The following is a 27,933-nucleotide window of genomic DNA, read 5'->3' as shown; positions in this document are numbered from 1 at the left end:
AGTCTGTCCCCTGCCAGAGAGCTCCGCCCTTCTCCCCCAGGGCTGGGACCACCCTGCTTGGCCCTCGGGGGGGGGGGGAGACAAGGAACGCTTGCCCAGCCTGGTTGCACCCCGCCCTCACACCCCCGCCCGCCCCCGCCGGAGGCGGACCCGGAGGCAGGACATCTGGGTGCTGGGAGCCGCTTGGAGCCCGTAGGCCGCGCAGAGCGTGAGCCTCCCCCGCGGCGGACAGCTGCCTCGGCAGCGTCAGCGGTGAGCTTGAGCTCGGCCCGCTTTCTGCGCGGTCCCCGGCCCCCTGTGTCCCCGTGTCCTCCGTCCCCCATCCTGCCCCCGCCTCCATGGAGCAGTTGCTGCGCGCGGAGCTGCGCACCGCGACCCTGCGCGCCTTCGGGAGCCCCGGGGCCGGCTGCATCAGCGAGGGGCGCGCCTATGACACAGATGCCGGCCCGGTGTTTGTCAAGATCAACCACAGGACGCTGGTGCGTGCCCCTCACCCATCCCATCCCACCGCACTCTTCCCCAACGGCCTGAGCCCGCCTCGGGAGCTGGAAGCAGAAGGGGCTGCGGGGAGGGGAGGAGCGGGGCGAGGGGGCCCGGGGCTCAGGGGAAGGGGGCGCTGTGGTCTGGTCCGCTCCAACCCTGGCGTCAGAGCCGCGGGGTCAGCTTGCGGACTTGCAGGGCTGGCACCAGCCGGGGGAGGAGGGCTCAAGCGTTTTCTGCAGGATTCCAGGGTTCTGTCTGCTGCGGGGTTAATTTACTCCCTTTTGCCTGGATGCCCAGGCGTTTTCGGTGTCTGTTTTAATTTCCCTACTCATCAAACATGGAGGAGGTGAGGCTTGGGGTTCTGAGCTGCTTCTGCAGCTCCCCTGGGGCCCAGCTCTAGGCTGCATTTCCCTTAGCGGCTGGGTCCTCCTGGGCAGATGGAAAAAGGCAGGAGGGACCCTTGCCCGACCTTGAGGGCCGGGTCCCTGCTCTTCTACTCACAGGCCTTGCTTGTGTTTGGACCTGATTTCCATTGTCAGCCTAAAATATTGCTGTTACATATACTTTCCATGTATATTTCCATAGATATATTCACAGGTTGAGAAAGTCAGCATGGCTGACTTTCTGTGTGTGCACCCACAGAAAGTGCTGAGGATGCCAAGGATGGCATTTCTTTGACTCTGGTGGGGGACTCCAGGGAGGCCCTGAAAGCCAAGCCCCTTTGAGATGCAGCAGTGGGTGGACCCCTCCAGTATCCCTGCAGCACCACCCACGTCGAGGATGGACAGTAGGTTGGTGTTGGTCTGCTGTCCGTGCTCCATTGGCGCTGGGATCTGTTAGAGTCTGGTTTCAGAGTCCAAATAACTCAGTGCTACCTATCAGGAAGCGTTATTGGGTTCAAGGTTCACACTGGCTCCTGAAAGCTCTTCCAGGCTGGGATCCCACTATTTACCCTTGAAACCTTCAGTGCTGGCACACAGTAGGTGCTCAATCAATACACGAGAACAGGGGACAGGTGAAGCCCTCAGGACGTAGGCAACCTGAAGCCCAGGTGTTGGCTGCCCCTGTATGTTTAGGAGCTCATCCTGGAGCGTGACTGAGGGTCGCTGGACACCCCACACCATGATTCTAGGTGTGGGTTGGCAGTTAGGATGTCTTGCAGGTTCTCCCCTCAGGTACTTGAATTAAAAGATGGAATTCTTTTCTTATGTGGACATAGATGTTTCGGTCTTGTTCACAAGGGTTAATTCTATAGCCAGAGATAGTCACAAATCATATTTATAACAAACACATTTTTAACACAGGTGTAGTGTACCTGAAGTGAGAGTTCACCTAATTTAAAATTGGGATATTTGTGCAAAATGTTTTAGAAGTAGGAAGACCCCTGGTCCCGGTGGAGGCTGTTCTGCTGCCCTGGGGCATGACTGTCTTCTTCCTGGGTGGGGTGGATGGCTCCTTCCAAGCCCCCAGGCCCTGCTGGGTGCTTGCCTCTGGGGACTGGTCCTGGACCCAAGTCCAGGCCCAGCTGACCCCCCCAGCCCCTGGCTTCCCGTGCCCCAAGTGTGTGCCCCAGTCACATTCCCATCCTGCCCCATGTTGCCCCTCATTTGCTGTAAGTGCCCCAGACATTGTGGGGGCAGGTAACCTGAAAGGGGACCCAGGCCCTACCCCATGGCACCCTGTGGCACCCCAGCACCCCCATGGTCTACCACGACACCCCATGGCCTCCCAGCACCTCACAGTATTCCCATGATACTCCCAGTACCCCAACAGCCCCTACGGTATCTCCATGGTGCTCCCAGCCTACCAGGGTTCCCCCAGCACCCCCAGAACCTGCCCCCCACCACCATGGCCTGTGCTTCCTCACCTCTCAGGGCAGGTGCTTGCTGCAGACATCAGCATCCTGTCCACCCCAAGCTCCCCGCACAACCTCGTCTTTGTAGCCCCTTCCTATCTGAAGGGGACCACCTGCATCCCGCTCTCTGCGGGGTGGATGCCTTGCTCTCCAGTCAGTTTTCAGCATCCGGAGGTCTTGGCACTTGTGATTCCTTGTGGTGGCTTCAGTCTGGCTGCAGAGCCGCTGCTGGCTTCGGAGCTCATGGCCATGTTCTGGACGCAGGCCCGGCAGATGTTTGAGGGGGAGATGGCGAGCCTGGAGGCTCTTCGGAGCACTGGCCTGGTGCGGGTGCCTCGGCCCATCAAGGTGATTGACCTGCCTGGAGGTGGGGCTGCCTTTGTGATGGAGCATCTGAAGATGAGGGGCCTGAGCAGGTGAGAGACAGAGAGAGTGTGTGTGTGAGAGAGAGAGAAGGAGAGAGGAGGACAGAGGGACAGAGAGGGAGACAAGAGAGAGGCGGAGGGAACAGCCTCTTGCTGAGCTGCCCACATCACTCAGTACAGGAGCAGAGGCAGGGCCAAGAGCCACACCTGCCTCCCTGATGGAGACAGGAGCTCTTGCTTTCCACGCAGGGCCAGTCTGAGGCTAGTTTGGCTTCACAAAGCTGCACCAAATGAGCACGTTTGAACCATCTGTTACTCTGTGTTTAGTGGACACCGGTGCCTGTTCAGTATGGGCAGTGAGGTCTGATCTAGTAATTATCTGAAATCTAATTATGAAAGTTATGCCATGCTAAGGCGCTTCAGTCATGTCTGACTCTGTGCGACCCTATGGACTATAGAGCCAGCCAAGCTCCTCTGTCCATGGGATTCTCCAGGCAAGAAGACTGGAGTGGGTTGCCATGCCCTCCTCCAGGGGATCTTCCCCACCCAGGGGTGGAACCTGAGTCTCTTATGTCTCCTGCACTGACAGGCGGGTTCTTTACCAGTAGTGCTGCCTGGGGAGCTCCAAAGTTATGTATGTTTATTGTTTAAAAAATGGTGTAAGAGGCAAACTCATGAAAAGACTAAAGGCACATGTCATCCCAGCGGCAGGGAGCAGTCACAGCTATGATGTGTGAATGTGTGATTGTTGTTTTCTTTTTTGTGATTTACATTTGTTTTTACAAAAAATTGTGAGCTTTTTTTTTTCCTTGACATTACTTTTTTGGTATTTGACCCTTAAATGCTAATATCTCCTTGGGCTTTAACAGAAACCTACCCTTCTTGGGTGATTTTACACTATTTTGATGTTTTGGAGAAGATCATTGCCTGCAGTTCATTTTTTACTTTTTAAAGAACAGAGAGTTGTTTTTTAAGGTATTTAAAACATTTCTCAAAATGGAACATGTTCCCTGGTTGTTGTTTCTTATTTTAATTGGCTTCATTTTCTTCTATCCTCAGTCAGGCATCAAAACTTGGAGACCAGATGGCAGATTTGCACCTTTACAACCAGAAGCTCGGGGAGAAGCTGAGGGAGGAGGAGAACAGAGTGGGTACGTTCAGAATGCTGTTGTGAACCCTTGACCTGGGTGCGTCTACCCTGGGTAGGTGCGTGGGGGGACATTTTAGTAATGGGTTGGGTTTCATGCCACCTGCTCATAGACTGCAGTGTGAAAAATGAGATTGTTAAAAAAGAGTTTTGATGATAAGCTAGTAGAATTGGCTCATGACCCCTTTATACCCAGCCCTATTGTCCAGTGTGCTAGCGAGAGGCATGTTCTGGCTGGTCTGTGTGTGGACCAATTGTTCCCACATCATCCCGTGGTGACCTTGGCTGGTATTACATCCCTGGAAACTGGGCAGGCTTGGGTCCCAAGGCTGGGTTGTTGTGGGGCTCAGGGACCTGGGAGGATGTGGCAGGCAGTGTGCCCCCACAATGTTCTTGAGTACTTCCTCAGCCACCCATATCCTAACAGTGTGGTCCTGACGCTCTGCAGAGGTCTGACATTTAAGAAAATGACAAGCAGCTCTTTCTGTTAACAGGCCAGAGGGCCGAGGGTGCTGGGCCCCAGTATGTGACCAAGTTCGGCTTCCACACAGTGACCTGCTGCGGCTTCATCCCACAGGTGAGTGCCTGGGAGAGGGTGCGCCTACTTAGTTCCTGACACTCCAGGGCTGCTCATCCCACCCCTTGTGCCTAACAGAGTGCCAGTCCCCTGGGCATAAGGAAGTCTGACTACCTGATTCCTGAAAGCAGAGTGTGAGCTGGGAGAGTTGATATTCAGGTTCACTGAACTGAGCTTAGAGGAAGCAAGGAGCTGTGGGGCAGGTGGAAGAACATTCTAAGCAGGGGAAACAGCAGGTGCAAAGGCCATGTCACAGGAGGGCCTGGGCTAAGTGTGAGGGACGGAAGCCCGGGGGGCAGCATTTGAGGTCAGGGACTAATCCCTGGTCACTCATCCCCTCTCCTGGGGCTTTTAAGAATTATTAATACTATTGAGGTGTAATTCAATGACATAAATGTCAGTATTTTAAACTGTACAGTTCAGTAATTTTTATTATATTCACAATATTATGCAACCATCACCACTACCTAACTCTGAAATGTTTTCATCACCCCAGAGAAACCATATACCTGTTAGTAGTCACTCCCTATTTCCCTGACTGCCTCAATCTCTTTCTCTAGGATTTGCCTATTTGGACATTTTGTATAAATGGAATCACACAGTAGATAGCCTTTTGTGTCTCCCCAGTGTGGGCAGAGGGCTGTTCTCCCAGGCAGAGTCACTAGGAGCAAAATCCTTATGAAGCTGGAGGCAGATTTAGGGATCTCAGTCAAGGGGCAGCCCTCAGATCTGGGGTACCTAGAACTGTACCCAGTGGTTTACCAGGCTTATTAAGACCCTATGAATCTCTGCTGAAGCCAGCTCCCCTGGGGTTATATACCCATCTGGAGCTAGTGACCAGCACAATAGTGGTCCCAGGCCAGTGTGGCCAAATGTGGCTTGTTGTCCTGCTTCAGATGTTGAGTTTAAGAATGCAAGTCTATAAAGGCTCGGTTGACCTCATATATTGACTTTTCAAGAACTGAGGAATGAACTTGTATACAGAACCCCAATGTGTGAAGCTGGTGAGGATGGAACTGGCCTGTTAGGGACACAGGCAGCCACTGAGCACCCCCATCAGAGTCTAGGATCAATGAACCAACTTAGTTTAGCTGCGGAGAAGGCAATGGTATCCCACTCCAGTACTTTTGCCTGGAAAATCCCATGGACGGAGGAGCCTGGTATACCGGCTGCAGTCCATGGGGTCGCTAAGAGTCGGGCACGACTGAGCGACTTCACTTTCACTTTTTATTTTCATGCACTGGAGAAGGAAATGGCAACCCACTCCAGTATTCTTGCCTGGAGAATCCCAGGGACAGAGGAGCCTAGTGGGCTGCCGTCTATGGGGTCGCACAGAGTCAGACACGACTGACGTGACTTAGCAGCAGCAGCAGCAGTTTAGCTGCAGCCTGGCTAGGAAGGGGTGGGAGACCTGGGAGGACCCCTGGCCCACCTCCTTGTGCTGTGACAAGATGGTCCTGGACGTAGCATCTGATAGACACAGCCTGGATAGTCCAGCCTGAAGTTTCAGGAAGCTTTCTGCTCCTCGGGACTACTGAGTGGGCCCTAAGGGGCTTCAGCCATTGATGTGGCAACCCTGAATGATGGTACCCTGAGCTGAGCCCCCTTGGGACCACTGGCTTGGTGAGAATACTGACACAGTTTGTTCGCTGCCGTGTCTGATTCAGCTCCCTAGTTTCCATAGCAACCTCAGGAAGCAGGTTTCCACTGACTCATTTTATAGATGGGGAAAATGATGTCTGCAGAGAAGCCAGGTGGTGTCTAGTCGTGCAGCTGGTAAGCAGAGGGGCCCCTCTGTCCAGGTGGAGGGCTAGCCATGCCGGTCTCCAGCTTCAAACACAGTCTGTGTCTTTTATGACCTGGTCATCTAGGAGGAAGACCAAGGCTGGGACACCATGGGCCTAGGCAGGAGATGGGGCAGGAGGGCATGCCATCCCATATGCCTTAGGCTGTTTGGGGAGGGGAATTCCCATTTTCTCTTGAGGTGCACCAAGGGGATGAACCCAGGGGTTCAGTGACCACAATCCTCAGCACAGGATGCTGACTGGGAGTGCATGTTGTCTGGAAAGTTCTTCCCTTAAGGAGTTTCATTAAGTAACCCTTTGTATAAAATAAGCTTTACATCTTTAAAAAAAAACAACTCTATTAAGGTATATAGTTGATATGAAATAAACTGCGCGTATTTAAAGTGTACAGATTGGTAAGTTTTGACGTGTGTACACACCTGTGAACCACTAACCACAGTTAGGTCAGTGTGTCGAAAATTGTCACCCCAAAAGTGTCCTTCTGCCCTTTTGTAATGTCTTCCTCCTGCCCTTCCCTGCCCCGGCAGCCACCAATCTGTTTTCTGTCACCATAGATGGGTTTGCATTTTGCATAATTTAACGTAAATGAAATCATATGGTGTGCACTCCTTTTCGTCTGGCTTCTTTTACTCAGCACAATCATTTCAGTATTCATCCATGTTGTTACACATGCCAAAAGTCCATTCCATTGTACAATAAACCACAGTCTGTTTATCCATTCACTGGTTGATGGGTATCTGAGTTGTTTCCAAGTTTTCCTTTTACAAATAAAGCTGCTATGCACTTTTGTGTACAAGAATTTGTGTGAACAAATGCTTCCATTTATTTTGGGTGGTTCATACCTAGGAGCCAATGACTAGGTCATATGTAGGTTCATTTTTAACTTTTTATAAACATTTGTCTCTTATTTTGAGCTGTGCTGGGTCTTCATTGCTGTAGGGGCTACTCTAGTTGCAGTGTGCTGGCACACGGGCTTAGTTGCTCCACAGCATGTGGGATCTTTCTGGATCGGGGATCAAACCCATGTCTCCTGCACTGGCTGGCGGATTTTCTTTTTTTACCACTGAGCCACCTGAGAAGCACCATATTTAACTTTTTGAAGAAACTGTCAAAATATATTCCAAAGTGGTTATATCACTTTACAGTCACACCACTAGTGTAGAAAGTTCCAGGTCTTCTGTGCCCTCACGCACTTGGTATATTGCTTTTCCTAAAACTGTAGCCATCCTAGTGATTGTGAACTGGTATCTCAGTGAAGTTCTACTTTCTTTGATGACTAAGGATGTGGAGCATCTATTCAGGTGCTTATTTGCTATATATTAGGGACATAAATGTTTAGGATTATTATGTCTTCCTCATTAGTTGACTCTCTTTCCATTGGGAAATGACTTTATAGTCAGTGTCTTTGCTCTGAAATCTACTTTGATATTAATATAGCCACTCCAGCTTTCTTTCGACTAGTGTTAGCATGATTCATCTTTTCTATCCTTTTAACCTGTTTCTGCTTTTATGTATAAAGTGCATGTCTTATTCACAGCTTATAATTGGGTCTTGCTTTGTTTTTTCAACCCGTTGATCTGTCATTTAACTGGGGTCTATAGACCATTCATGTTTAATGTACTTATTGATATGGTTAGGTTTGGATCTGTTGTCTTGTCATTTCTTCTTTTTAATTTGTCTTATCTGTTCCCCCTTTATGCTCTTCTGAATTAACTAAGTATTTTTTAATGCTTTCATCTTGTCTCCCTTGTTGGCCAATGATAACATTTGCTGTGCTCTTTTAGTGTTTGCTGTAGGGTTTAGGCAGTTTCCATGCATAACTCTGTCCTGTGACCATCAGCTGCAGCACCAGCCCCTTCCTTTCCCTTGTCGCTCAGGTGAACGAGTGGCAGGATGACTGGCCAACCTTCTTCACCCGGCACCGGCTCCAATCACAGCTGGACCTCATTGAGAAGGATTATGCTGACCGAGAGGCACGAGAACTCTGGTCACAGCTACAGGTGGGCACAGCAGCTATCCTCTGGGAGAAGGACTGTCCTCTTAGGAGCCTTACCAACATTTGTGTGGGGCCCGCCGCTAGAGCAGAGCCAGAGAGGGGACCACTGAGCCTGGAGCAGGGCTGGTCAAATCATGGACACATAAGTGCCCTGACTTTTGGTTCAATGGGGAAACTGAGAAGGGGGTGGCCCCTGAGAGCATCCCTCACTTCCTGGATCACCAGATACTTAACCTCAAACTTTTCTCACGAGAAATGTAGGTGTTTGACTTGTGAATGGTGGCATTTACTACTATTTTCTTGCCCACTCTTATGCTGTTCTTTCCACCAAGGTACAAATGCCTTACCTTTTAGAGCAGGTGTGAACAGCAGGTGGCCCAGAATGACTGCCTTCAAAACAGAACTCTCAAGATGTTAAAAACAGAACTTGCATATCAGTCCCTCACGAGCACGCTTAAAAGAAATTTTATTGAAATTCTCACTGAAATAATCAGGCTTCAAAAGAGGTGCAGATATATATGCCCTATGAAATGAAAGAATAGCAGAGAAAGTTTGCTAAGTTACATACAAAAAACTTCACTCAGGTTCATATTCTACACAACGGTAAAACCATAACCTCCGAGGTTCTCTACTGTATGACAATCACTAATGTTGTAGAGCTTTTAGACCTAAATTGGCAGTAAATACCAAAACAAAATTACATTCCCCTGGAGTCAGAGGATCTTTATCTCTGGGCTTAGTAGGCAGTGGTGGTTGGACTCTGAGTAAACACAAGGTCCTCTTTACCTTATTTCCAAGTATTGGATGAGGAGACTGTGGCTCCCAGGCCTGTGATAACTCTATGTACCATAATTATTTTCTTAGGTGAAGATTCCAGATTTGTTTTGTGGCCTGGAGATTGTCCCTGCCCTTCTTCACGGGGATCTCTGGTCGGGCAATGTGGCAGAGGATGACAGCGGGCCCATTATTTATGACCCAGCCTCCTTCTACGGCCATTCTGAGTTTGAACTGGCAATTGCCTTGATGTTCGGGGGGTTTCCCAGGCCCTTCTTCACCGCCTACCACCAGAAGGTCCCCAAGGCTCCAGGGTTTGACAGGAGGCTGTTGCTCTATCAGCTCTTTAACTACTTGAACCACTGGAACCACTTCGGCAGGCAGTACAGGAGCCCATCGCTGGGCACCATGAGGAAGCTTCTCAAATAGAAGCCCGTCTGTGTCCCCTGCCCAGCTGCTTGCCAAGGGACCAGGGCGGCCGCACCAAGGCGGTTTCAGGGACAAATAAAGCCCATGGGGGTTTCAGGGATGGAACTGTGTGTGTCTTAGTTTCACCTGCGTCTCTGTCCTCCATGCAGCTGGGTTAATTTACTGGGGGCCCAGATCACCTGAAAGTTCTCTGACAGGCTCATCACCTAGTCCAATCTAGGGGGAACATGGAGTTTGGATACTTTCATGACAATTGTACAGAAATTCACACAGATCTGGGGTTTGCTTAGGCAGAAGTTGGTGTCACAGTCCCCGCCGTGGACTCAGGGCTCCTGTTTCTGGCTTAGGTAGAGTTGGGGACCATGAAATGGGCCCAACTCTTGAGCAGTGGCTCTGGGGCTGTGTCCAAGTCCACCCTTACTTAGGTGGACGGGTGGGAGAAAGCCCCCTTACCCCTCAAGTGCTGGAGCCACTGTCCCTCTTCCGTGTTCCATTTTGCAGTTGGTAGGTTTGCTCCATAAGGGGCGGGGCGGGGGGCGGGCGGGAGCCTTGGGTAGCGGGTGAGCCCTGGTGGGTGCGTGGGGTATCCAGGGTGAGCGGGGTGTCACCGTGGAAGGGCGGGGCTGCCGGGCCCCGCGGCCACCCAAGTGAAGACGGAGCCGCTCACATCACCAATTATTTCGGGGCGTTACGAGCGCCCAGCCAACCCTTCTCTGTTAAGTGCCTATCTCCCACTGCAGCTTGCGCACCTGTGGGCTGCTTTGTATTGTACAAAGATTCCCGACACCTGTCAGCGGTCACGGGGAAGCTCAGCGCGCGTGCGCGGGGAAGGAGGCGCGGCCGGCTCGGAGTCTTGTGCTCCGCCCCCGCCCCGCCCCTGTCCCCTGGGCCCTGCCCCACCTGGGCTCGGCACGGCCTCCGCGCGCACTCTTTTGGTGGCCGGCGCGTTCCGTAGCGGGGGCCGGCGTGCAAGGTCGGAGTTCGTGGGGGTGGGGCTGGCGTTGTTGCCGCCTTCTCAGCCTCTGGCGTCTTGAGCGTCCCGTGCCCAGCGCCGCGTGCCCAGTGTCCCACGCCCTGAGTCCCACGGCCTGCACCCCGCGCGCGGGCGTAGTCCGGCTGCCGAAGATGGCCCTGAGCGAGGAGCCGGTCGCGGGCGCCTCTGAGGACCCTGCGGAGGACCCGGTGGAGGACCCGGTGGAGGATGCGGCGGAGGACGCGGCTCTGGCCTGCGGCGCCGCCCTCGAGTCGTTTGGCGAGAGCGCGGAGACGCGGGAGCTGCTCGGCCGTCTGCCGGCGGTGCTCGGTGACCGCTCGGCCCGGGAGGGCGCCCTGGAGCGATTTCGGGGTGCGCACGGGTCGGAGGAGGGGAACAGCGTGCAGGGTGTGCAAGTCGCCTTTCTTGCGGCCCCAGACACGGGCGTGCCTAAGTGGTGGAGGGCAGTGGGCCTCCACCGTCACGAGTAGGGATGGTGGAGCTCCCCTGGATGGGCAATTTCCCAGACCTTGTCCCCACCCTGTCCTGGGACCACCGCAAAGCGCAGTTCCTCCGAGACAGCTGTGTGAACGGGGCAGTGGGAGCAGGAGAGGCCCAACAAGCAGAAACGGGCGGGGGCCCCCACCCAGAGCCTTCTCCTCAGCGCCCGTGGCTCTGCCAAGACCGTGCGTGCAGCCCAGCTCAATAGCGGGGCTACGGGCAGCGCAAGATGCTTAGTCAGACTAGGTTCTCCAGGTTTAGACAGACCCTTGCCTTTGTCTATAATGGATAACTTACAAACGATTCCTTAAGATCCCGTGGTTAGATAACTGTGTAGGGTTTTGTGATTCAGTAAAACCATCCTTGGGGGCCTTTCTAGCTATAGGAATTTCCACATGATTTTGCCTTGGTGGACTCGTGATAACAATTTTTAACTTCAGGAAGGGCAGTGTGGCCGGCTGAGTAGGAGCATTCCCTTGAGCAACTCCTCCCTGGGTTCGAATCCCACTCTGCTACTTGGGCTGGTTGCTTGATTGTGCCCGTTTCTCTGGCTGTCTGCTTGGGTTAGCACTGAAAATACTTTGGGCACAGAACTGTCCTGAGGGTGAGGTGAAAATCCAGGGAGCAGTGAAAGCCGCCTTTCCCATTCACGGGGAGTGGTCAGATGTGAAGGTGTGTGAGGCTCATGAGAACTGCCATAGGCCAGGTAGGCGTGGGATCTGATAGGAACGGTGCTAGCTGCTGGGAGGAGGGAGTAGAAACCAGGCTGCCTGGGATTAAGAAGGCCACAGTATAAGGGGTCTTGGAGGGCACGTGGCTTGATGTGTGTGACAGAGGGAGAATGGAAGGTGTGTGTCCTAATGGAGGGGAGAACTCAGCTTGGCTCTCAGCACGCAGTGAGGGAAGGAAGGAGTGAGGACCTGAGAGGAAGGTGAGTTGAGCACACAGCAGAGGCCGGGGTGGTGTGGCCCTGAGGAGGCGGGTGGAGGGAGGGGGGCTCACTCCAGCTGGCCTGTGCTCTTGGGTGCTGCTTGGGAAAGCCCGTATGGGAAAACTCGAGGGTTTCCAGGGCTCATGTTAAGTCTCACGTTTTTCTTTTTAGTAATAATGGACAAATATCAGGAGCAGCCTCACCTGTTGGACCCACACCTAGGTAAGAACAGAAGCTGAGGCTTTGATCATTGACAGATACATTACAGAGGCCTTGGAACAGGTGTGTGTGCGTGGGCACGCACATGGTTGCGCACCAGCTGAGACTATCAGGATAAACTGCCCAGTTCTTGTTAGTGCGGCCAGCAGTAACTGGAAGTGAATTTGGGAAGGAGGAAGGTAGTGATAGTAACTTACATTGAGGGAAACATGGGGTGGTGGTTAGGGTCACCAGCCCTGGGGCTGGACCGCCTGGATTTATATCCCAGCTCTGCGGCTGAGCTGCTCTATGCCTGAGTCTCCTCACCTGTGATGTGCGGTCATCAGTGCTGCCTGCCCGCGGGGATGTGGAGATCTCAGATCACCAGAGAGGCACCAACAGTTAGCCTCAGTGTGCACACAGGTGCCTTTGAAAAAGTGGGCTGGTGCTCTGTGTGTTGATTTTTTTTTTTAAGTAACCAGCAGATTTTGTGGAAGGTAAGCATTCTGAACTCTCCGCTATCTTGGGCAGAATACATACATTTCATGCCTGTTTGGCTGGATGGGGATGGAGGGCATGGGTCCATAGTCTCTCATCCAGTTACGCCAAGTCCTTGTCTGAGTTTCTTTCTCAGGAGCCTTTTTTGCCTTGGAAAGTTTTTAGAGCTTGATATTTTAGGAGGGTATGACTCACTCTTGGCCTTTTTTTTGTTTGTTAAGTGTTTTTATTAAAATTTTTTTAAAATTGGAGGATAATTGCTTTGTAAAGTTGTGTTAGTTTCTGCTGTACACCAACATGAATTAGCCATAAGTATATGCATATATCCCTTTCCTCTTGAGCCTCTGTCTCACCTTGCCTCCCCCCATCCCACCTCTCTAGGTCATCACAGAGCGCCAGGCTGGGTTCCCTGTATTACACAGCAGCATGCCACTAGCTGTCTGTTTTACGCATGGTAGTAGTATATATATGTCAGTGGTCCCATCTAAATTCGTCCCACCCTCCTCTTCCCCCTCTGTGTTTACAATTCCATTCTCTTCTTGTGTTAGGCATTAGCTGGACAATTTTACGCTAAAGACTTGCATCTTTTGGTACAGGGGACTTTGCTTCTGGTGTGTTTTTGATCGCATCTCTGCTCTGCCTCCTCCTGGTGTGCCTGTGAACTGGGTATTGAATTTCCAGGAGTGACCCTGTGGGTCCCTAAGCCTTTTCCTTTATAGTTCTACTTTCAGATCTTTGTTTTTGCATAAAGAAGATGTTCTTGAATTATTTTGACAGTCATTTTTACTTTCTAAGAGTGCTTGTCCTTGGTTGGGTGTATTTCACAGTTGTCTTACTGGTCAGGTTTTCCTCCCTGGGGAGGACATGCCCGGCTGCTGTGTCCCGTGGCCCCGTGGGGAGGGTCCTGTAGTGGTCTTCCTAACCCAGAATTCCCTTTTGAGTCAGGCACTGAGGCTGGCTTCTAGCTCTAAGCCCTTCAACCTACTGTCTTTGGGATACCTCCGTCCAGGAGAGCTTTTGTGTGATGATGGAATGTTCTAGATCTGTGCTGTCTGTCTGGTAAGGTCGCCACTAGGTACATGTGGCTATTGAGCACTTGAAATATGGCTCATATGTCTGAGGAACTGAATTTTGTCTTATTTTTTTGTTTTCTTCTTTGAATTTTAAAATTTGATTTAAGTTTAATAAAAAACCCCAGATGTGGCCAGTGGTGATTGTATTCTCCACTCTCGAGTAAGCCTTTAGTCTGCTGCCTGGATTGGCACAGGGCTGTGGTCTGGAGACCTTGGACCACTCCTCCTGTTTTCAGCCCCACCTCCGTTCTCTCCTGGGCTGTCCCTGGCACCTCAGGCCGCTGGCCTCAAGCTGTGGCACAGGAGCTGCTGCTGTACTTTCTTGCCCTGGGTGGCTCAGTTACCGCGTGCTCTCTGAGGTCTCCTGGCTACTGTTTCTTCTCTTCTTTTCCTTGTGGATTTGTTTCTCTTTGTTGATTTATTGAAGTTTGGAGGGGGCGTTGCTCAGGGAACCACTGGAGTCATCGGCTTTCACCATCCTCTGTTCATGGGGAGGGCTGTGCTGTCTGAGTCTCTCTGAGCCAAACCCTGGCTGCTCTCTACTGGTCCCCAGGTTCTCCTTTTTCCTCTGGGGTCAGCTTTTCCTTGTAATTTGATCTTTTTGTCTTGCTGGTTCTGCCTGTGTTTCAGACCAAATGGATGCAGACAAGGGCTCCTCTGCTGCTGTTGTAAGTTGGAGCATTTTCGTCTGGGCTTTTCCCAAATGGGATTCTGATAGGCAGCTCCTTGTGGGGCAGTATGATGAATTGATGGACAGATTTTCTCTTAAAATCTGTCATCTGACTTTGAGTTGATAGAGAATTCTCTATCACATTGAGGATGTTCCAGATGCCAGAATGAAGGCCTTTATCTAGGGCACTCCTGTCTCCTCTGGAGAGCCCTTCGTTTACCTAAGGGTTGGCTTGGAACTTGGTCCCAGTGGAGTGAGTCTGGGGCTGCAGTTATTGTAGACCCTTCCCCACCTTGGGCTGCACCGTGCCTCCTGAGTTTGGGCTCTTCTTCGTTCTGCGTGTGGGCATCTATAAAGTGGGCTTCTCTGCCTGTTTAATTTGGAGCTGGCTTTTTCCCAGAAGTTTTTACATCTGCTCTGTCCCCATTCTTGCCATTGATCAGGACTTTCGTTTTGTACCACTGTGCTTTTATTTTACTCGCTCTTAGGAGAAAGAGGAAGCAGATGTGTGTGGACTCCTGTTTTGTCCAGTTTTGTACTCTTCCAAGTAGCCTAAACATCCTTAACTCACCTCTGCACAATTTAGAGTTGGAGGAAGTGGAAGCGCTTTTGATTTGTTGTTGTTCAGTCCTCTCCAACTGTTTGCGACCCCCATGGACTGAAGCATGGGGGCACACCAGGCTTCCCTGTCCTTCACTGTCTCCTGGAGTTTGCTCAGACTCATGTCCATCGAGTCGGTGATGCCATCCAGCCATCTCATCCCTTTTGCCCCCTGCTCCTCCTGCCCTCAGTCTTTCCCAGCATCAGGGTCTTTTCCAATGAGTCAGCTCTTCGCACCAGGTGGCCAAAGTATTGGAGCTTCAGCTTCAGCATCAGTCCTTCTAATGAATATCCAGGGTTGATTTCCTTTAGCATTAACTGGTTTGATCAGTCAGTTTGGGCTTTTGATACTTAACTTCAAATTCAACTTAAGTTTTCAACAGTATGTATCACTGCCAAGATGAGATTTGAATATTTGAAATCTTTACCAACATTAAGTTATCTATTAAAGGCGATAAAGGCATCATGTGCTTTTATTTTGCATTTTGTTTCCTAGTGAGGACAAATTCTTTTTTTTTTTTTTTTTTTAATATGGAACGCTTCACGAATTTGCGTGTCATCCTTGCGCAGGGGCCATGCTAATCTTCTCTGTATCGTTCCAATTTTAGTATATGTGCTGCCGAAGCGAGCACCAAATTCTTTTTTTTTAACATTTATTATTACGTTTGCACAATACTTTTCCCCTTTGTGAACTGTCCGTTCATACTCATTTACTTTTAATGTATTTACCTTGTTCTAAATGATTTTTAATGATTCAGCGTAATCATCACAATAACTTCATAATACCTACGGAAGGTCATTATTTTTAAAACTTTGGGGGTATAGCCAGTTAACCACTTGTGATAGTTGCACTGCAGAGCAAGGCAGCCATGTATATAAAATGTATCCATTCTCCCCCAAACTCCCCTCCCATCCAGGCTGTCACATAACACTGAACAGCCTTCCCTGTGTTCCTAGAGTAGCTTCTTTTTGGTTATCCATCTTCGTTTTAGACCCTTAGGTCTTAGCCTGCATCCCCTGTATTGCAAGGCAGATTCTTAACCACTGGGCCACCAGTAAAGTCCTGGTTGTTCATCTTAAGTATGGCAGTGTGTACAGGTGGATATCTCAAGCTGCCTAACTATCCCTTCCCCCTACCCTTCCCTCCCTGGTAACAGTAAGTTCCTTCTCTAAGTCTGGGAGTCTGTTTCTGTTTTGTAAATAATTTCATTTTTATTTTTTCTTTTTAGATTCTGCATATAAGGGATATCATATATTTCTGTTTCTCTGACTGACTTCACTCAGTATGATAATCTCTAGGTCCATCCATATTTCAGCAGATGGCATTATTTTGTCCTTTTTTATGATATGTCTAGTAACTTTTGAGTGGCTGATTGACATTGTGATTTTTATGTTGGTTGGTTTTAAGGTTTTTGTCTTGAAAGAGTGAAGTTTGGCCAACAGTTAATTGCATATCATGTATATCCTTTCAATCCTTTTTAAGTTTTGTTAGGGCAGTTATAGCTTTTTCTCTAGTTTTTTTTTCTAATTTAGTCTTCCTACTAAGTAAAGAATTTTCTGGAATGTCTGTTGGTTTCTCTGGGTGTTCAACAAGGACTCTGCACTCTGGCCTGATGCAGTCTGAATGTCAGCCCTGTTTGGGCTATGGGAACTCTGCCTTAGAGCTTCCTGGCAGTTCTTACCTAGCCTCGTGGACTCTAACCACTGTGCATGTGGAGATTCAGCCAAAGGTTTGAGGGGACCTTTCAGACTTCCAGAGCTCGTTTTCTGCTTAGCTTCTTCTAGCATGTTGCCCTGCAAATTTCAGCTAAAGCAGCCTCTGCTCTGCTTGAGTCCCCCTTCTCTGCAGTGGGTTCTAAAAATTATTTTCTAGTGGACGGGCTGGGCAGCTGTAGAGTCCAGTTTGTTGGTTACAAGGTGTTGTCATCCTGCTGCCTGAAAATCCTGAGTTGGCCAAAAAGTGCATTTGGTTTTTTCCATAAGTGGGCTCTAGTAGTGCTTAGTTGTCTTTAACTTCATTTGAAACAATTTTGTTAGATTATATTGTGACAGCTGTCATATCAGCATGCATTTTAAAAAAATTTTATCAAAATTGGTGTTTTTATGTAGCCATTTTAATAATGAAGATGGAGGAAGAAAAGCAACGTTTTTGGCATGTTATGCTTTATTATTTTCAAGAAAGGTACATGGTGGAAATAAAAACAAAGGTTTGGGTAGTGTATGGAGAAGGGACTGTGACTGATCTGTCAGAAATGGTTTGTGAAGTCTCATGCTGGAGATTTCTCACTGGACGGTGCTCTTGGTCAGGTGGACCGGTTGAAGTTGAGAGCAATCAAACTGAGACATTGAGAACAATCAGCATTATACCATTTGGAAGATAGCTGACATACTCAAAATATCCAAATCAAGTGTTGAAAATCATTTGCATTTATTTTCTTATATCATTAAATAATCTACAATGTTGAAAAAAAATCATTTGCACCAGCTTGGTTATGTAATTGCTTTGTTTGGGTTCCACATAAGTTGCGGAAAAACTTTCTTGACCATATTTCTGCATGTGATACTCTACTGAAACATAATGAAATTGTTCTGTTTTTAAAAACAAATTGTGACGGGCAGTGAAGTGGATGCTGTACAGTAATGTGGAACAAAAGAGATTATGGGGTGAGTGAACTTGAGTGAACCACACCAAAGGCCAGTCTTCATCCAAAGGAGGTGATGCTGTGTTTATGGTGGAATTGGAAGGAAGTCCTCTCTTAATGAGCTTCTTCTGGAAAACCAAACAATTAATTCTAACAAGTACTGCTCCCAGTTAGACCTACTGAAAGCAACATTGGATGAAAAGCATCTGGAATTAGTCCACAGAAAACAATCTTCCATCGGGATAACGCAAGGTTGCATGTTTCTTTGATGATCTGGCAAAAACTGTTATAGCTTCGCTGGGATGTTCTAATGCAGCCGCCATATTCAAGAGACACTGCACCTTTTTCTTGAAAAAAAAATTATTTTTGACTTGTGCTGGGTCTTTGTTGCTGTGCAGGCTTTTCTCTAGTTGTGGTGCGTGGGCTTCTAATTGCAGTAGCTTCTGTTGTTGCGGAGCATGGGCTCTAGGGCGCATGGGCTTCAGTAGTTGTGGATCTTGGCTTGAGAGCACAGGCTCAGTAGTTGTGGCATACAGGCTTAGTTGCTCTGTGGATTGTGGGATCTTCCTGGATCAGAGATCAAACCTGTGTCTCCTGCATTGGCAGTCAGATTCTTTACTGCTGAGCCTCCAGGGAAGCCTCAACATTGCACCTTTGGATTTCTGTTTATTTCAAAGGTCTTTACAAAATTCTCCTGATGGAAAAGATTTTAATTCCCTGGAAGGCTGTAAAAGGCACCTGGAGCAGTTCTTTGCTCCAGAAGATAGAGTTTTGGGAAGATGGAATTATGAAGTTGCCTGAAACATGGCAAAATGTAGTGGAACAAAATGGTGAATGTGTTACTCAATAAAATCCTTGATGACAATGAAAAATATGTCTTTTATTTTTACTTGAAAACCAAAGGAACTTTTTGGCCAACCCAGTACAATTGTTGGGTTGTCTAATTGGTGGTGGTGGTAAGGTAGTTCCATATCAATTATTCTTTATAACTGGAAGTGGAAATCCTTTTAATCCTTTTTCTTCTGTCTTATGTTGTTTAGAACCGAATTGTTCTAAACATAGTAGTTGTAGAGGTGTCTTCTGTAAAGCATGGTATTGGATATTGATTTGAGACAGAGTAATAATAAAAAATATTTTCCTGCATTTAAAAAGCAGGAATGAATGTTATATTAACTCTATTCCCCTTTTAGAAACTGAAGGTGAAACTTTTTCTTTTGCTCGGTTGACACTTGGATTATAGAGATTTACTAATATTAAACTTTTCTGGTATTTCTAAGTAGCTCTTTCCTTTGGGCATTTTGTTTTAGTGTCATGTTAATATTTAATTTAATAGCAAATATTTTACATTTGTTTTTCCCTAGAATGGATGCTGAACTTGTTGTTGGAATTTGTGCAAGATAAGACATCTCCGGCAGACCTTGTACATCTGGCTTTTAAATTTCTTTACATCATCTCCAAGGTAATATTTAGATAGCACATTGTAGCTGACAAAACACTTTCTTGATACACTTGGTCCAGAGGTACCTTCCAAAATGTTATCAGGAAAGATGGTTCTCACACACAAGTTGTGGGTTTCATCGTTTCTCTTTTTACCATGTGCTGGGGATCAGATGTTAGTGACCCAGGGGATCCTTTGGCTGCAACAGCACTTTTCAGCATTGTTATCAGCGTCTTGCACTTGAATGGATCAGGCATCAGCTAGCCAGAAAGGGAGGGAGAGGATATATGTACACATACATACATGTATATATATGTGAGTAACTGAGAAAAGTTTTCTATGAGGAGAAAGCAAACAAAGTTGGAAGCAGAAATGCTTCTCAGTGGTGAATGTGCAGATGGCTTTCCGGGGATCTCGTAGGATGCAGATTCCAAGTTAAGTGGGTCTGGGATGAGGCCTGATACCCTGCATTCTTGCAGGCTCCCAGGAGATGTGTGTGCTGGCCTGTAGACCTATCATGGGAGAGACTCGGCCCTCTCGGCTGGGGCTTTGCCTCTGGGGCCTGCTGTGTGGTAGAGAGAGGCCTGCGTGCATACTCCTTGCCCTCGGTTGGTTGAGTGCAGGGTCTCCTGAAGGTGTAGTGCCGAGTTTCACAGAAGCCTTAATGAATTTGGGACCTTTTGGGTTCTCGAGGACTTATTCCTCATAATCAAGGTAGAAGCAAAACTTGTTAGTATGTAACATACCTGTATGTCTGATGAGCCAAGATTGGTTGGTCAAATTGGGACAGAACATGTTTCTGAAATGATTTATTTTTTATTTTTATTATTTTTTCTGAAATGATTTAAATGATTTAAGAAGTAAAGGTGGCTTTCTTATTGTTTAGTCTTACTGAGTTGTATCACTGTAATATGTAATTTTCTTTGGTCATTGGGTGGCATAGGTGGTGGTTTTTGAATAGAGAAGTAATCTTGCTACTTTCTGTATTTGCTAATTATATAATTCAGTATCTTTTTATTTGATAGGTTCGAGGATATAAAACATTTCTTCGTTTATTTCCACATGAAGTGGCTGATGTGCACCCTGTTTTAGACATGTTTACAAATCAGAATCCTAAAGACCATGAAGTAAGTGTCCCTTTCCTTCCCCCACCCCCCGCTGATTCCTTGGTTTGCCTGCTTCTATACTGGTAGGTTCCTTTCCTGTTGCTTTCAATTTTATCTTGTGTTATTTTGTGTCATTCCCTCTTTTTTCATTTGTTCCTTTGATTTTCTCTTTTTATGTATGTTGCTTTAAATTATTTTCTTTTCAAAATGCCCTTTATAAAAAAAAACTATACCTGAATATGGTGTGATGATAACTATGTTATTATCCACAATTTTTTTAACTTAAAATAGAACTATGTTGGGGGTCCCCAAGACCACCCCAAGTTTAGTGATTCCCTAGGACCGCTACAAGAATTGGCATCTAGTTATCCTCATGGCTATGACTCACTCCAACAAAATCAGCAGAGGGAGAAGGCATATGGGGTCAAGTCCAGAAGAAACCAGGCATGAGCTTCCAGAGTCTTCTCTCCATTGGGTCACCCCAGGCACTTGTGATTTCCCACAGCACCAAGCTGTGAGAACACATGAGGTGTCCAACAGGAAGGTCACAGGGCCAGCACCCACGATTTCTATGAGGCTGGTCATGTGGGTACTCTGCCAGGCACATACTAAAACACAGAAGGTGAGCAGGTGTTCGGCATGAGCCACATGGTGTGTGCCAACGGTCTGAGCACAGTGACCCTCATCTGTTAGGACGCAGTGGGAGCGTTCCCACCGTTCAGGCTCCCAGGTGGCTGCCGATGGCCAGCCTTGCAGCTGTGTGCGCAGCAGAGTTCTTGGGCGCAGGACTCATTCAGAAGGGCACATGCGTTGTAACTTCAGACTCAGGAAACCCTCTTGCTGTGTATGTGGCCTGCTCACCTCTGTTTCTCTTGCCTTTGATAGGGAGTCTGGAGCCAAAGCGGAATCTTGTTTTGTTGACTCCTCTGTGACAAGAAGTTGAGAATTTTTTTCTTTACTCTTAAAGTCTTCTGTTTTTTTATCTTTTACTCTGTTTTCCATTTTTCTTGAAATGCTGATTGCATGCTGAAGGGTGCCAGGGATAAGAAGCTGTTACACTGACATGTTAATGATTTTTGTTTGTTCGTTGTGCTGTTTTTCTTGCCTACTAAGGTAGCAGCCAGGCTGCGTGCCAGAGGTCGTGTGCTGGAGCATTGTGTGTGTGGAGTCCTGGGTGGGCGCTGAGCAGGAGGGGCGGTGGGACCATGTGGATACCCTCCACACAGGAATCCTGTCGCTTTGTCTCGGCCCCATAGACCTGGGAGACCCGCTACATGCTGCTTCTCTGGCTCTCTGTGACCTGCCTGATCCCGTTCGATTTTTCCCGCCTCGACGGAAACCTCCTCTCTCAGCCCGGGCAAGAGCGAGCATCCACCATGGACCGTATCCTCCAGGTAGCAGAGGTGAGTGTGGCCCTGCGGTAATGAGCTGCTGACTAGTGTCTTTCTCGTGCCATCCTGCCACTGGGACTTAACTAAGGTACACTTGTGACGCTTGGATATTTCTAAAGCTGTTGTCACTCTTTTTCAGTGAGGTGGAATTCCATTTCATGACTTAACATGAAACTGATAATTCTCATAGGGATCAGGATGAATTATTTCAGCAAATCTCATTTCTCTGTAGATAATACAGATACTCTGATGATAGCAAAAAAGGGGTTTTGGGGGCAGTGATAAGAGAAATTAAAGGTCCATTTAAAATTTAATTTTTAATTTTTAGCACTGTGTAAGTAATACATGATCATCATAGGAAAATCAGAAAGTAAAGCAGGAAAAATATTAAAGTGAAATCTCTCAACTACTAGTGTTGAGAGATAACACATGTATTTTTTTTTTCTTCAAGGTTCTCCTGATGCATGCATTAGGTGTGTAGATACAGGTTTTTGTATATTCTGCTGTGGAAAATATTACCCTAAACTTAAATGACTTAACACAGCCCACGTTCTTCATCTCACAGTTTCTGTGAATCAGGAAATCTGGCCGTGGCCTTGTTGGGCCCTCTCTCAAGGTCTCCCCAGGCTGCGGGCTGAGCCCACCTGGGACAGGTCCACTTCCAAGCTCTCATGGTTGCTGGCAGGAGTCAGATCTTGAGGGTGTTGGTTGAGGGCTTCAGTGCTTTGCTGGCTGTTTGCCATGCAGCGCCCACCCCCACCCCCTAACAATGGTGGCTTACTCTGAAAACCAGCAAGGGGCAGGGTCTGTAGCAAGGCAGAGGTCACACGTTAGTGTGACCTCATCGTGGAAGTGACATCCTACCTCCTGCCAAATTCTCTTGGTTAGAAGCAAGTCATCGTCTCCAACCCACATGGGAGGGATTACACAGGGTGTGGGCACTGGTGGGCAGGACCAGGGTCCACCTTAGAACTCGCCCGCCACACTTAAACTAAGCTGCTCTGGGTGCTTGCTCTGCACCAGACATTCTTCAAAGAGGCTTTTCATCCTGCTTAATGAGACAGTTCACTGTTTTTATCCTCATTTTACTGAGGAGGCAACATGTGTGAAAAATAAGTGACTTGGCCAGCTCTCTTCCTCACACGTGGTGGATCCAAATTTGAATACAGGGGTTTGGCTCCCAGCCTTCTTTATGCTGCTCCGTGTGGCCCACGCGTACAGGGGCCCCTGGTGTCCTGCCGCTCTGGGACCTGCTTTTCCCCGGAGCAGTTTGGTCTCAATGTCTCATGTCAGTAAGTAGACATCTCCCTCAGAGTCGTTAGAGGAAAAGGTGCACCACTGTACCCTTATTTCTGAAATATGAATAGTCTTTTCTAGATGGGTGGTTTGTTTCTAGCTGAGTTTGGTTACCCTCTGGGTGCTTGTCTCCTAAGTGGGATTGCCCGAGGAGAGGCTCAGTTTCTAAAGATTTCTCCTTCAGAAAAAAAGGTCATTTAAATATATCATTTGGTAAGCAGTTGAGAATTGGAAACCTCAGAAATGTCTGAGTCCCTGCGTTAAAGTGCAGCCTTCCTGTGTTTGAGCAGGGCTTCCCAGCTCTTCTGAACGCCGTGGTGCTGGCGGGCCCCAGGCCTGTCCATGCGCACTCTGGGTAGCAACACACATGCTTCATTTTTCAGCCACATTTGCAAATGTACGTTTCAAGGAGTGTGGCCACATGCTGCGTGCAGATTGGGCCCACCCCTGAGGGTGAGTGTATGTGTGGCAGCCGCAGCCCTGAGCCCACATTCATGAGTGGTCCATGCAGCTTCAGAGTCTGGCCTCTGCCCCTGAGCCTGCACTTACGCGGATCTGCTGGGTGTGGGAGCAGGTCGCTGAGTGGGTCCCTGATGTTTGCATCGTGTGGTAACGACGCCTGTCCTTTTACCCTTCCCTGTAGTCCTACCTGGTCGTCAGCGACAAGGCCCGAGACGCAGCTGCTGTCCTTGTGTCCAAGTAAGTGCTTTCTGAGACTCTTCGCAGTCTGTGACCTGTGTCTCTGTTGTCATCAGAGAGGACACTCGGTTGAGAGGCCTGGGGAATCTTTGCTGTCCTGAGGACTTGGTTGCTTTCTCTGAGGGAACCCAGCACTGGGAAAGGGAACCTGAACCTGATGTGACCACCGTCAGTGCTGGTTAGGGGCTCAGGGTTATCCGATGCCAGGTTAGTGGCTCGTGGGCCCATCAGGGGAGTGCAGATTTTGAACAGGTGTAGCACTTTTGTGGGGCCAGACCTCTCCTCTAGGGGGATGTCAGTTAAAAGAGCCTTTGGAAGTCACTTAGCAGTCCACACTGTGGTTTGTGGACATCATGGGCTGTGATTGCATCATTATGGCTGGGGATAAAAATCCCCAAACATTGCATGTTAACTAAAAACAGTCTGCCTGAAGCAGGCTAAGATGGATTTTTCTAATGAGCTGGGTAAGACGACCCAGGCAGCAGGGCCTGAAGTCTGGAAAAAAAAAAAAAAGGTGCCAAAGATGGGTATGAAAACTGAGTAGACTTGTTTCATGGAATATGAGAATGGAAGAAAGCAGTTTTTATAAATCTTTTGTATGATGTGATTTAAAGTATGTGTAGAGTGTAAATGAGTTAGAAAATTTGACTTTTATCCCCCCTTCATGTTTATGAAAGTTGAAAACTGGCTGTAAGAGCTTTTGGATGTCTTGATTGTGGCAACACTTGAGGGTCACCCTGTCTTATTTGTGTAGCCATTATCTTGTGCAAGGTGGGAAGAGACATGCTTGATTTATGGGGCATTTAGGGGCATTGAAGGAAGTATTTGTGTAATTACTTTAAGTAAGTAAGTATTTGTGTAAGTAAACCATTGGGCAGAGCCTGAATTCAAGAGACTGATTTTAGGAGTGAAGAAGGAAGTACCTGAACATGTCTGATACACCTTCCCTGGGTGAGGAGAAAGTCACCGACAGAGCTTTCTCATGTTTTAACAAGGAATGAAAAAGCATGCGTTTCTTTCTAACTGTGAAAGTAATCATGTGTGTTTTGGAAGATTAAAAAAAGTGCAAAATAAGACTCGCGTGTACTGTCATCCCCAGAGACATAACTGCTGGGGCCTTTGTTCTCCCCTGCTGGTGGGCGTGTCGATCCCTGGCACGTGGGTGCACTTGCAGGTTTGATCCAGGTGCCGGCAGGCCGGCCTGGAGCTTTGGTCAGTCTTCCAGACGCGATGAAGGTGTGATGTATTCTTTCTCCAGTCCCGCTGCATGAGTAGACCTTTTGTTAGTAAAATTAGCACCGCCTCAGACACCCAACATGAAACTTCATACTCTTTTGATTGGCTCTATTTTTTCCTTCCAGGTTTGTTAAGATATATATAATTGACGTATGGCACTGTACAAGTTTAAGGCTTACGGCATGGAGACTTATATAAATCATAAGATGATTATTGCGGTAGGCTTAGTGAACAGGTATCATCTCACATAGATACAAAATTAAAGATACAGAAAAAATTTTTTTTTTCCTGTGATGACTCTTTCCTTGTGATGACTTTGGATTTACTTTTTTTTTTTTTTAAATTGAATGAAAGACTCGTCATATTCTGTAGTGCTTTCCAGTTTTCAGAAGTTTGACGCACATAATTTCATATAGTCTCATAACTCCTTTCTTCCCTACCCCTTTACTGCACCCCCCCCAGGATTTACTCTGAACAACTTTCATATATGACACTTATCAGTGTTAATTACATTTATCAAGTTGCATGTCACATCTGCAGTACTTATTCATCTTGTAGCTGGAAATTTTTGACTGCCGTTCTCCAGCTCCCCTCCCTGACCCCTTTCTCTGGTAACCATAAGTCTGACCTCTTTTTCTGTGAGATTGTTTGATTTCTGATTGATTCTGGGGGATGAATTCCTAGAAGAGGAATGAACATTCTAGGGGTTTTAAATGCAGCTACTGGAAAGGTTGATTAAGTTGAAAGTCTCCTTTTTCCCAGTATTTATCAACATAGCATGTGATCTTACAAATGTTTGCTAAATTTGTTAAATGAGACATCATGTCTTTTTATCAGCAGTACTGATTTGGTAGCGTTCTTTGCTAAATGAGATGTCATGTCTTTTTATCAGCAGTACTGATTTGGTAGCGTTCTTTGTTTAATGAGACGTCATGTCTTTTCATCAGCAGTACTGATTTGGTAGCGCTCTTTGTTAAATGAGACGTCATGTCTTTATTATCAGCAGTACTGATTTGGTAGCGTTGTGCTGCGCTTGACCTGGTGGGGTACTGCACCTGTGGGGTGAAACCCTAAACCCTCCTTCTCTAGGTGGCAGGTGTCCTCCAGAAGGGTGGTAGCCAGAGACCCCTGGTGGCCTGTGCGCTGCTGATTGGCTGCTCCTGCGCCATCTAGTGGTTGGACAAGCTGGCGTTTGTGAGGTTGCGGCCAGGTTGTTAACGCATTAAAAGAGCTCCAGCTGATTTTGCTAGGTTGTAGGTGCACCCAGTTTCCTTTAGCCTTAGAGAGGGCAGATGACCTCAGGTCTAGAGCTGCTCTAGGTGGGTTCTGACTCGCCTGTTTCTCAGTCTTTTTTTGGTGAGCTGTTACAGTGAGACCCTGGGTATGAAGAGTAGTCACATGTGGCCTTTGTCCCCGCTGGCGTCTGTTTTCTGGTGTCTCATGAGGGAGCTGCCTGTCATACCCTATCAGCTTTGAATGCTTCCTCTTAGCATGTGTAGTTTATTTGCAGCTGCATCTGTTTGCTTTTATTAACCAGAACCTTTAAATATGGGCTGCACGTTCTGTAACTTTGTTAAATATGCCAAGACATTTGAATATGAATGCTACTTTACAGAAACTTGTGGATGGAAAAATATGTCTTTATTCTTCCTGATTGTACAGAAACTCATCAATGAAAAAATATGCCTTTATTCTTCCTGATTATATTAGTTTTAAAAAGCAGATGTTTTTATCTAGCTATGAAATCAGTGTATGTTCCATGTGGAAAAGTTGGAACATAGAAAATTAGGAAAACCCTACCCATTTATAATTGTAATACACAATAATACATGTGTTGTATTTTTTTGTTTTGTCTTTCTGTGCTGTCACTGTATGGAATTTGCGTAGCACAGTCTCATGAATTAACATTTGTTCTTTCACTTAATTTCACATTACGACTGATTAAATGGCCCCTTTATATTCCACTGTTTTTACTCTAACCAGCTTCCTCACGTCTTCCTCTTATCAGTAGTGAGGTAATGACTAACTTTGGATGTAAACCTATTTTGATATTTGGGATTATTTTCTTAGGATAGTGTGCTAGAGGTGGCCACAGGACACAAGGACGTTGTTGAATCTGTGCACCAGTGACTCTTGGGAGCAAGTTTTCAAAACCCCTGCCACGACAGGCAGCCTTACGCACAACCCTGCTCCCCCAGCTGGATTGTGCATTGTTTTATTTATTGCTCATGTTTAGATTGTATTTCACTGATCGCTGGTGAGTTTCAACACATTAATCTTATTTCAGACATTTTATGTCCTGTGTTGTAATCTGGTTTCTAATATCTGTGGGTTTCTTGGTGCTTTTTTTCTGCTAGTGTGCGCTTTCTCTGTGAAGGATGTTAGCTCAAGGAGGGTGTGATATTTTCTCCAGGTGGTTGGTAACCTTTTTTTTTTTTTTTTAAATTTATTTATTTAAGATTGTGCTGGGTCTGTGTTGCTGCATGGGCTTTCTCCAGGTGTCATGAGCGGGGACTACTCTCTAGTTGCCCTGTGTAGGCTTCTTGTTGCAGTGGCTTCTCTTGTTGTGGAGCATAGGCGCTCGGGGTCGGGCTTCAGGAGCTGCAGCCCCTGGGCTCAGCAGCTGCGGCTCCCGGGCTCTGGAGCACAGGCTTAGTCGCTCCATGGCGTGTGGGGTCTTGCTGCGCCAGGGATTGAACCCACTCCTGCATTGGCAGGCGGATTCTTTACCACTGAGCCTCCTGGGAAGCCCAGATGGTAGCCTTTTACTTCTTCTTTGGACTGAAGTTTTTAATTCTAAAGTCAACATGGTAACTGTTTTCCTTTATTTATTTTTTACTTTTATGCTTAAAGGCTTACCCTCATAAGAGATTTTGCAAAGAATCATATTTTTCTTATTTCCCCTTGCTATTCTTTGGAACTCTGCATTCCAAGGTGAAAGGCAGAGGAGAAAAGGAAGATGTTCCCACCTGAATGCAGAGTTCCAAAGAATAGCAAGGGGAGATTAGAAAGCCTTCCTCAGAGATCAATGCAAAGAAATAGAGAAAAACAATAGAATGGGAAAGACTAGAGAGCTTTTCAAGAAAATTAGAGGTACCAAAGACGCATTTCATGCAAAGATGGGCACAATAAAGGACAGAAGTGGTATGGACCTAACAGAAGCAAAAAGATACTAAGAAGAGGTGGCAAGAATACACAGAAGAACGATACAAAAAATATCTTCATGACCCACATAACCACAGTGGTGTGA

General features: G+C 47.5%; 2 protein-coding genes and 1 non-coding gene across 4 annotated transcripts in view; 2 read left to right on the top strand and 1 right to left on the bottom strand.

Moving 5' to 3' along the window:
• The first annotated feature begins 169 nt into the window (after nt 1–169).
• On the top strand, nt 170–9,524 carry FN3K (fructosamine 3 kinase). Its single transcript, XM_061141245.1, has 6 exons — nt 170–479; nt 2,603–2,754; nt 3,763–3,854; nt 4,345–4,427; nt 8,110–8,232; nt 9,093–9,524. The coding sequence occupies exons 1-6, from the start codon at nt 339–341 to the stop codon at nt 9,429–9,431; spliced, it is 930 nt and encodes a 309-aa protein (XP_060997228.1). The 5' UTR covers nt 170–338; the 3' UTR covers nt 9,432–9,524.
• A 916-nt stretch (nt 9,525–10,440) lies between these two features.
• TBCD (tubulin folding cofactor D) overlaps nt 10,441–27,933 on the top strand; it is a 143,306-nt gene continuing 125,813 nt past the window's right edge. For both annotated transcript variants that reach the window (XM_061144423.1, XM_061144422.1), the window contains exons 1-6: nt 10,441–10,776; nt 12,008–12,058; nt 18,879–18,976; nt 19,981–20,082; nt 21,318–21,464; nt 23,392–23,447. In XM_061144423.1, the coding sequence (XP_061000406.1) occupies nt 10,557–10,776; nt 12,008–12,058; nt 18,879–18,976; nt 19,981–20,082; nt 21,318–21,464; nt 23,392–23,447 (674 nt within the window). In that variant the 5' untranslated portion in view covers nt 10,441–10,556. The remainder of the gene's footprint in view (nt 10,777–12,007; nt 12,059–18,878; nt 18,977–19,980; nt 20,083–21,317; nt 21,465–23,391; nt 23,448–27,933) is intronic.
• On the bottom strand, nt 15,401–15,507 carry LOC133058045 (U6 spliceosomal RNA). The gene has a single exon (XR_009693170.1). It is a non-coding gene; the product is annotated as a U6 spliceosomal RNA (small nuclear RNA).

Source organism: Dama dama, chromosome 5, assembly GCF_033118175.1.
Source record: "Dama dama isolate Ldn47 chromosome 5, ASM3311817v1, whole genome shotgun sequence".
Taxonomy (NCBI): Eukaryota; Metazoa; Chordata; class Mammalia; order Artiodactyla; family Cervidae; genus Dama; species Dama dama.
Note: the sequence above shows the minus strand (reverse complement) of the source record. Positions and strands in the feature narration are given on the sequence as shown.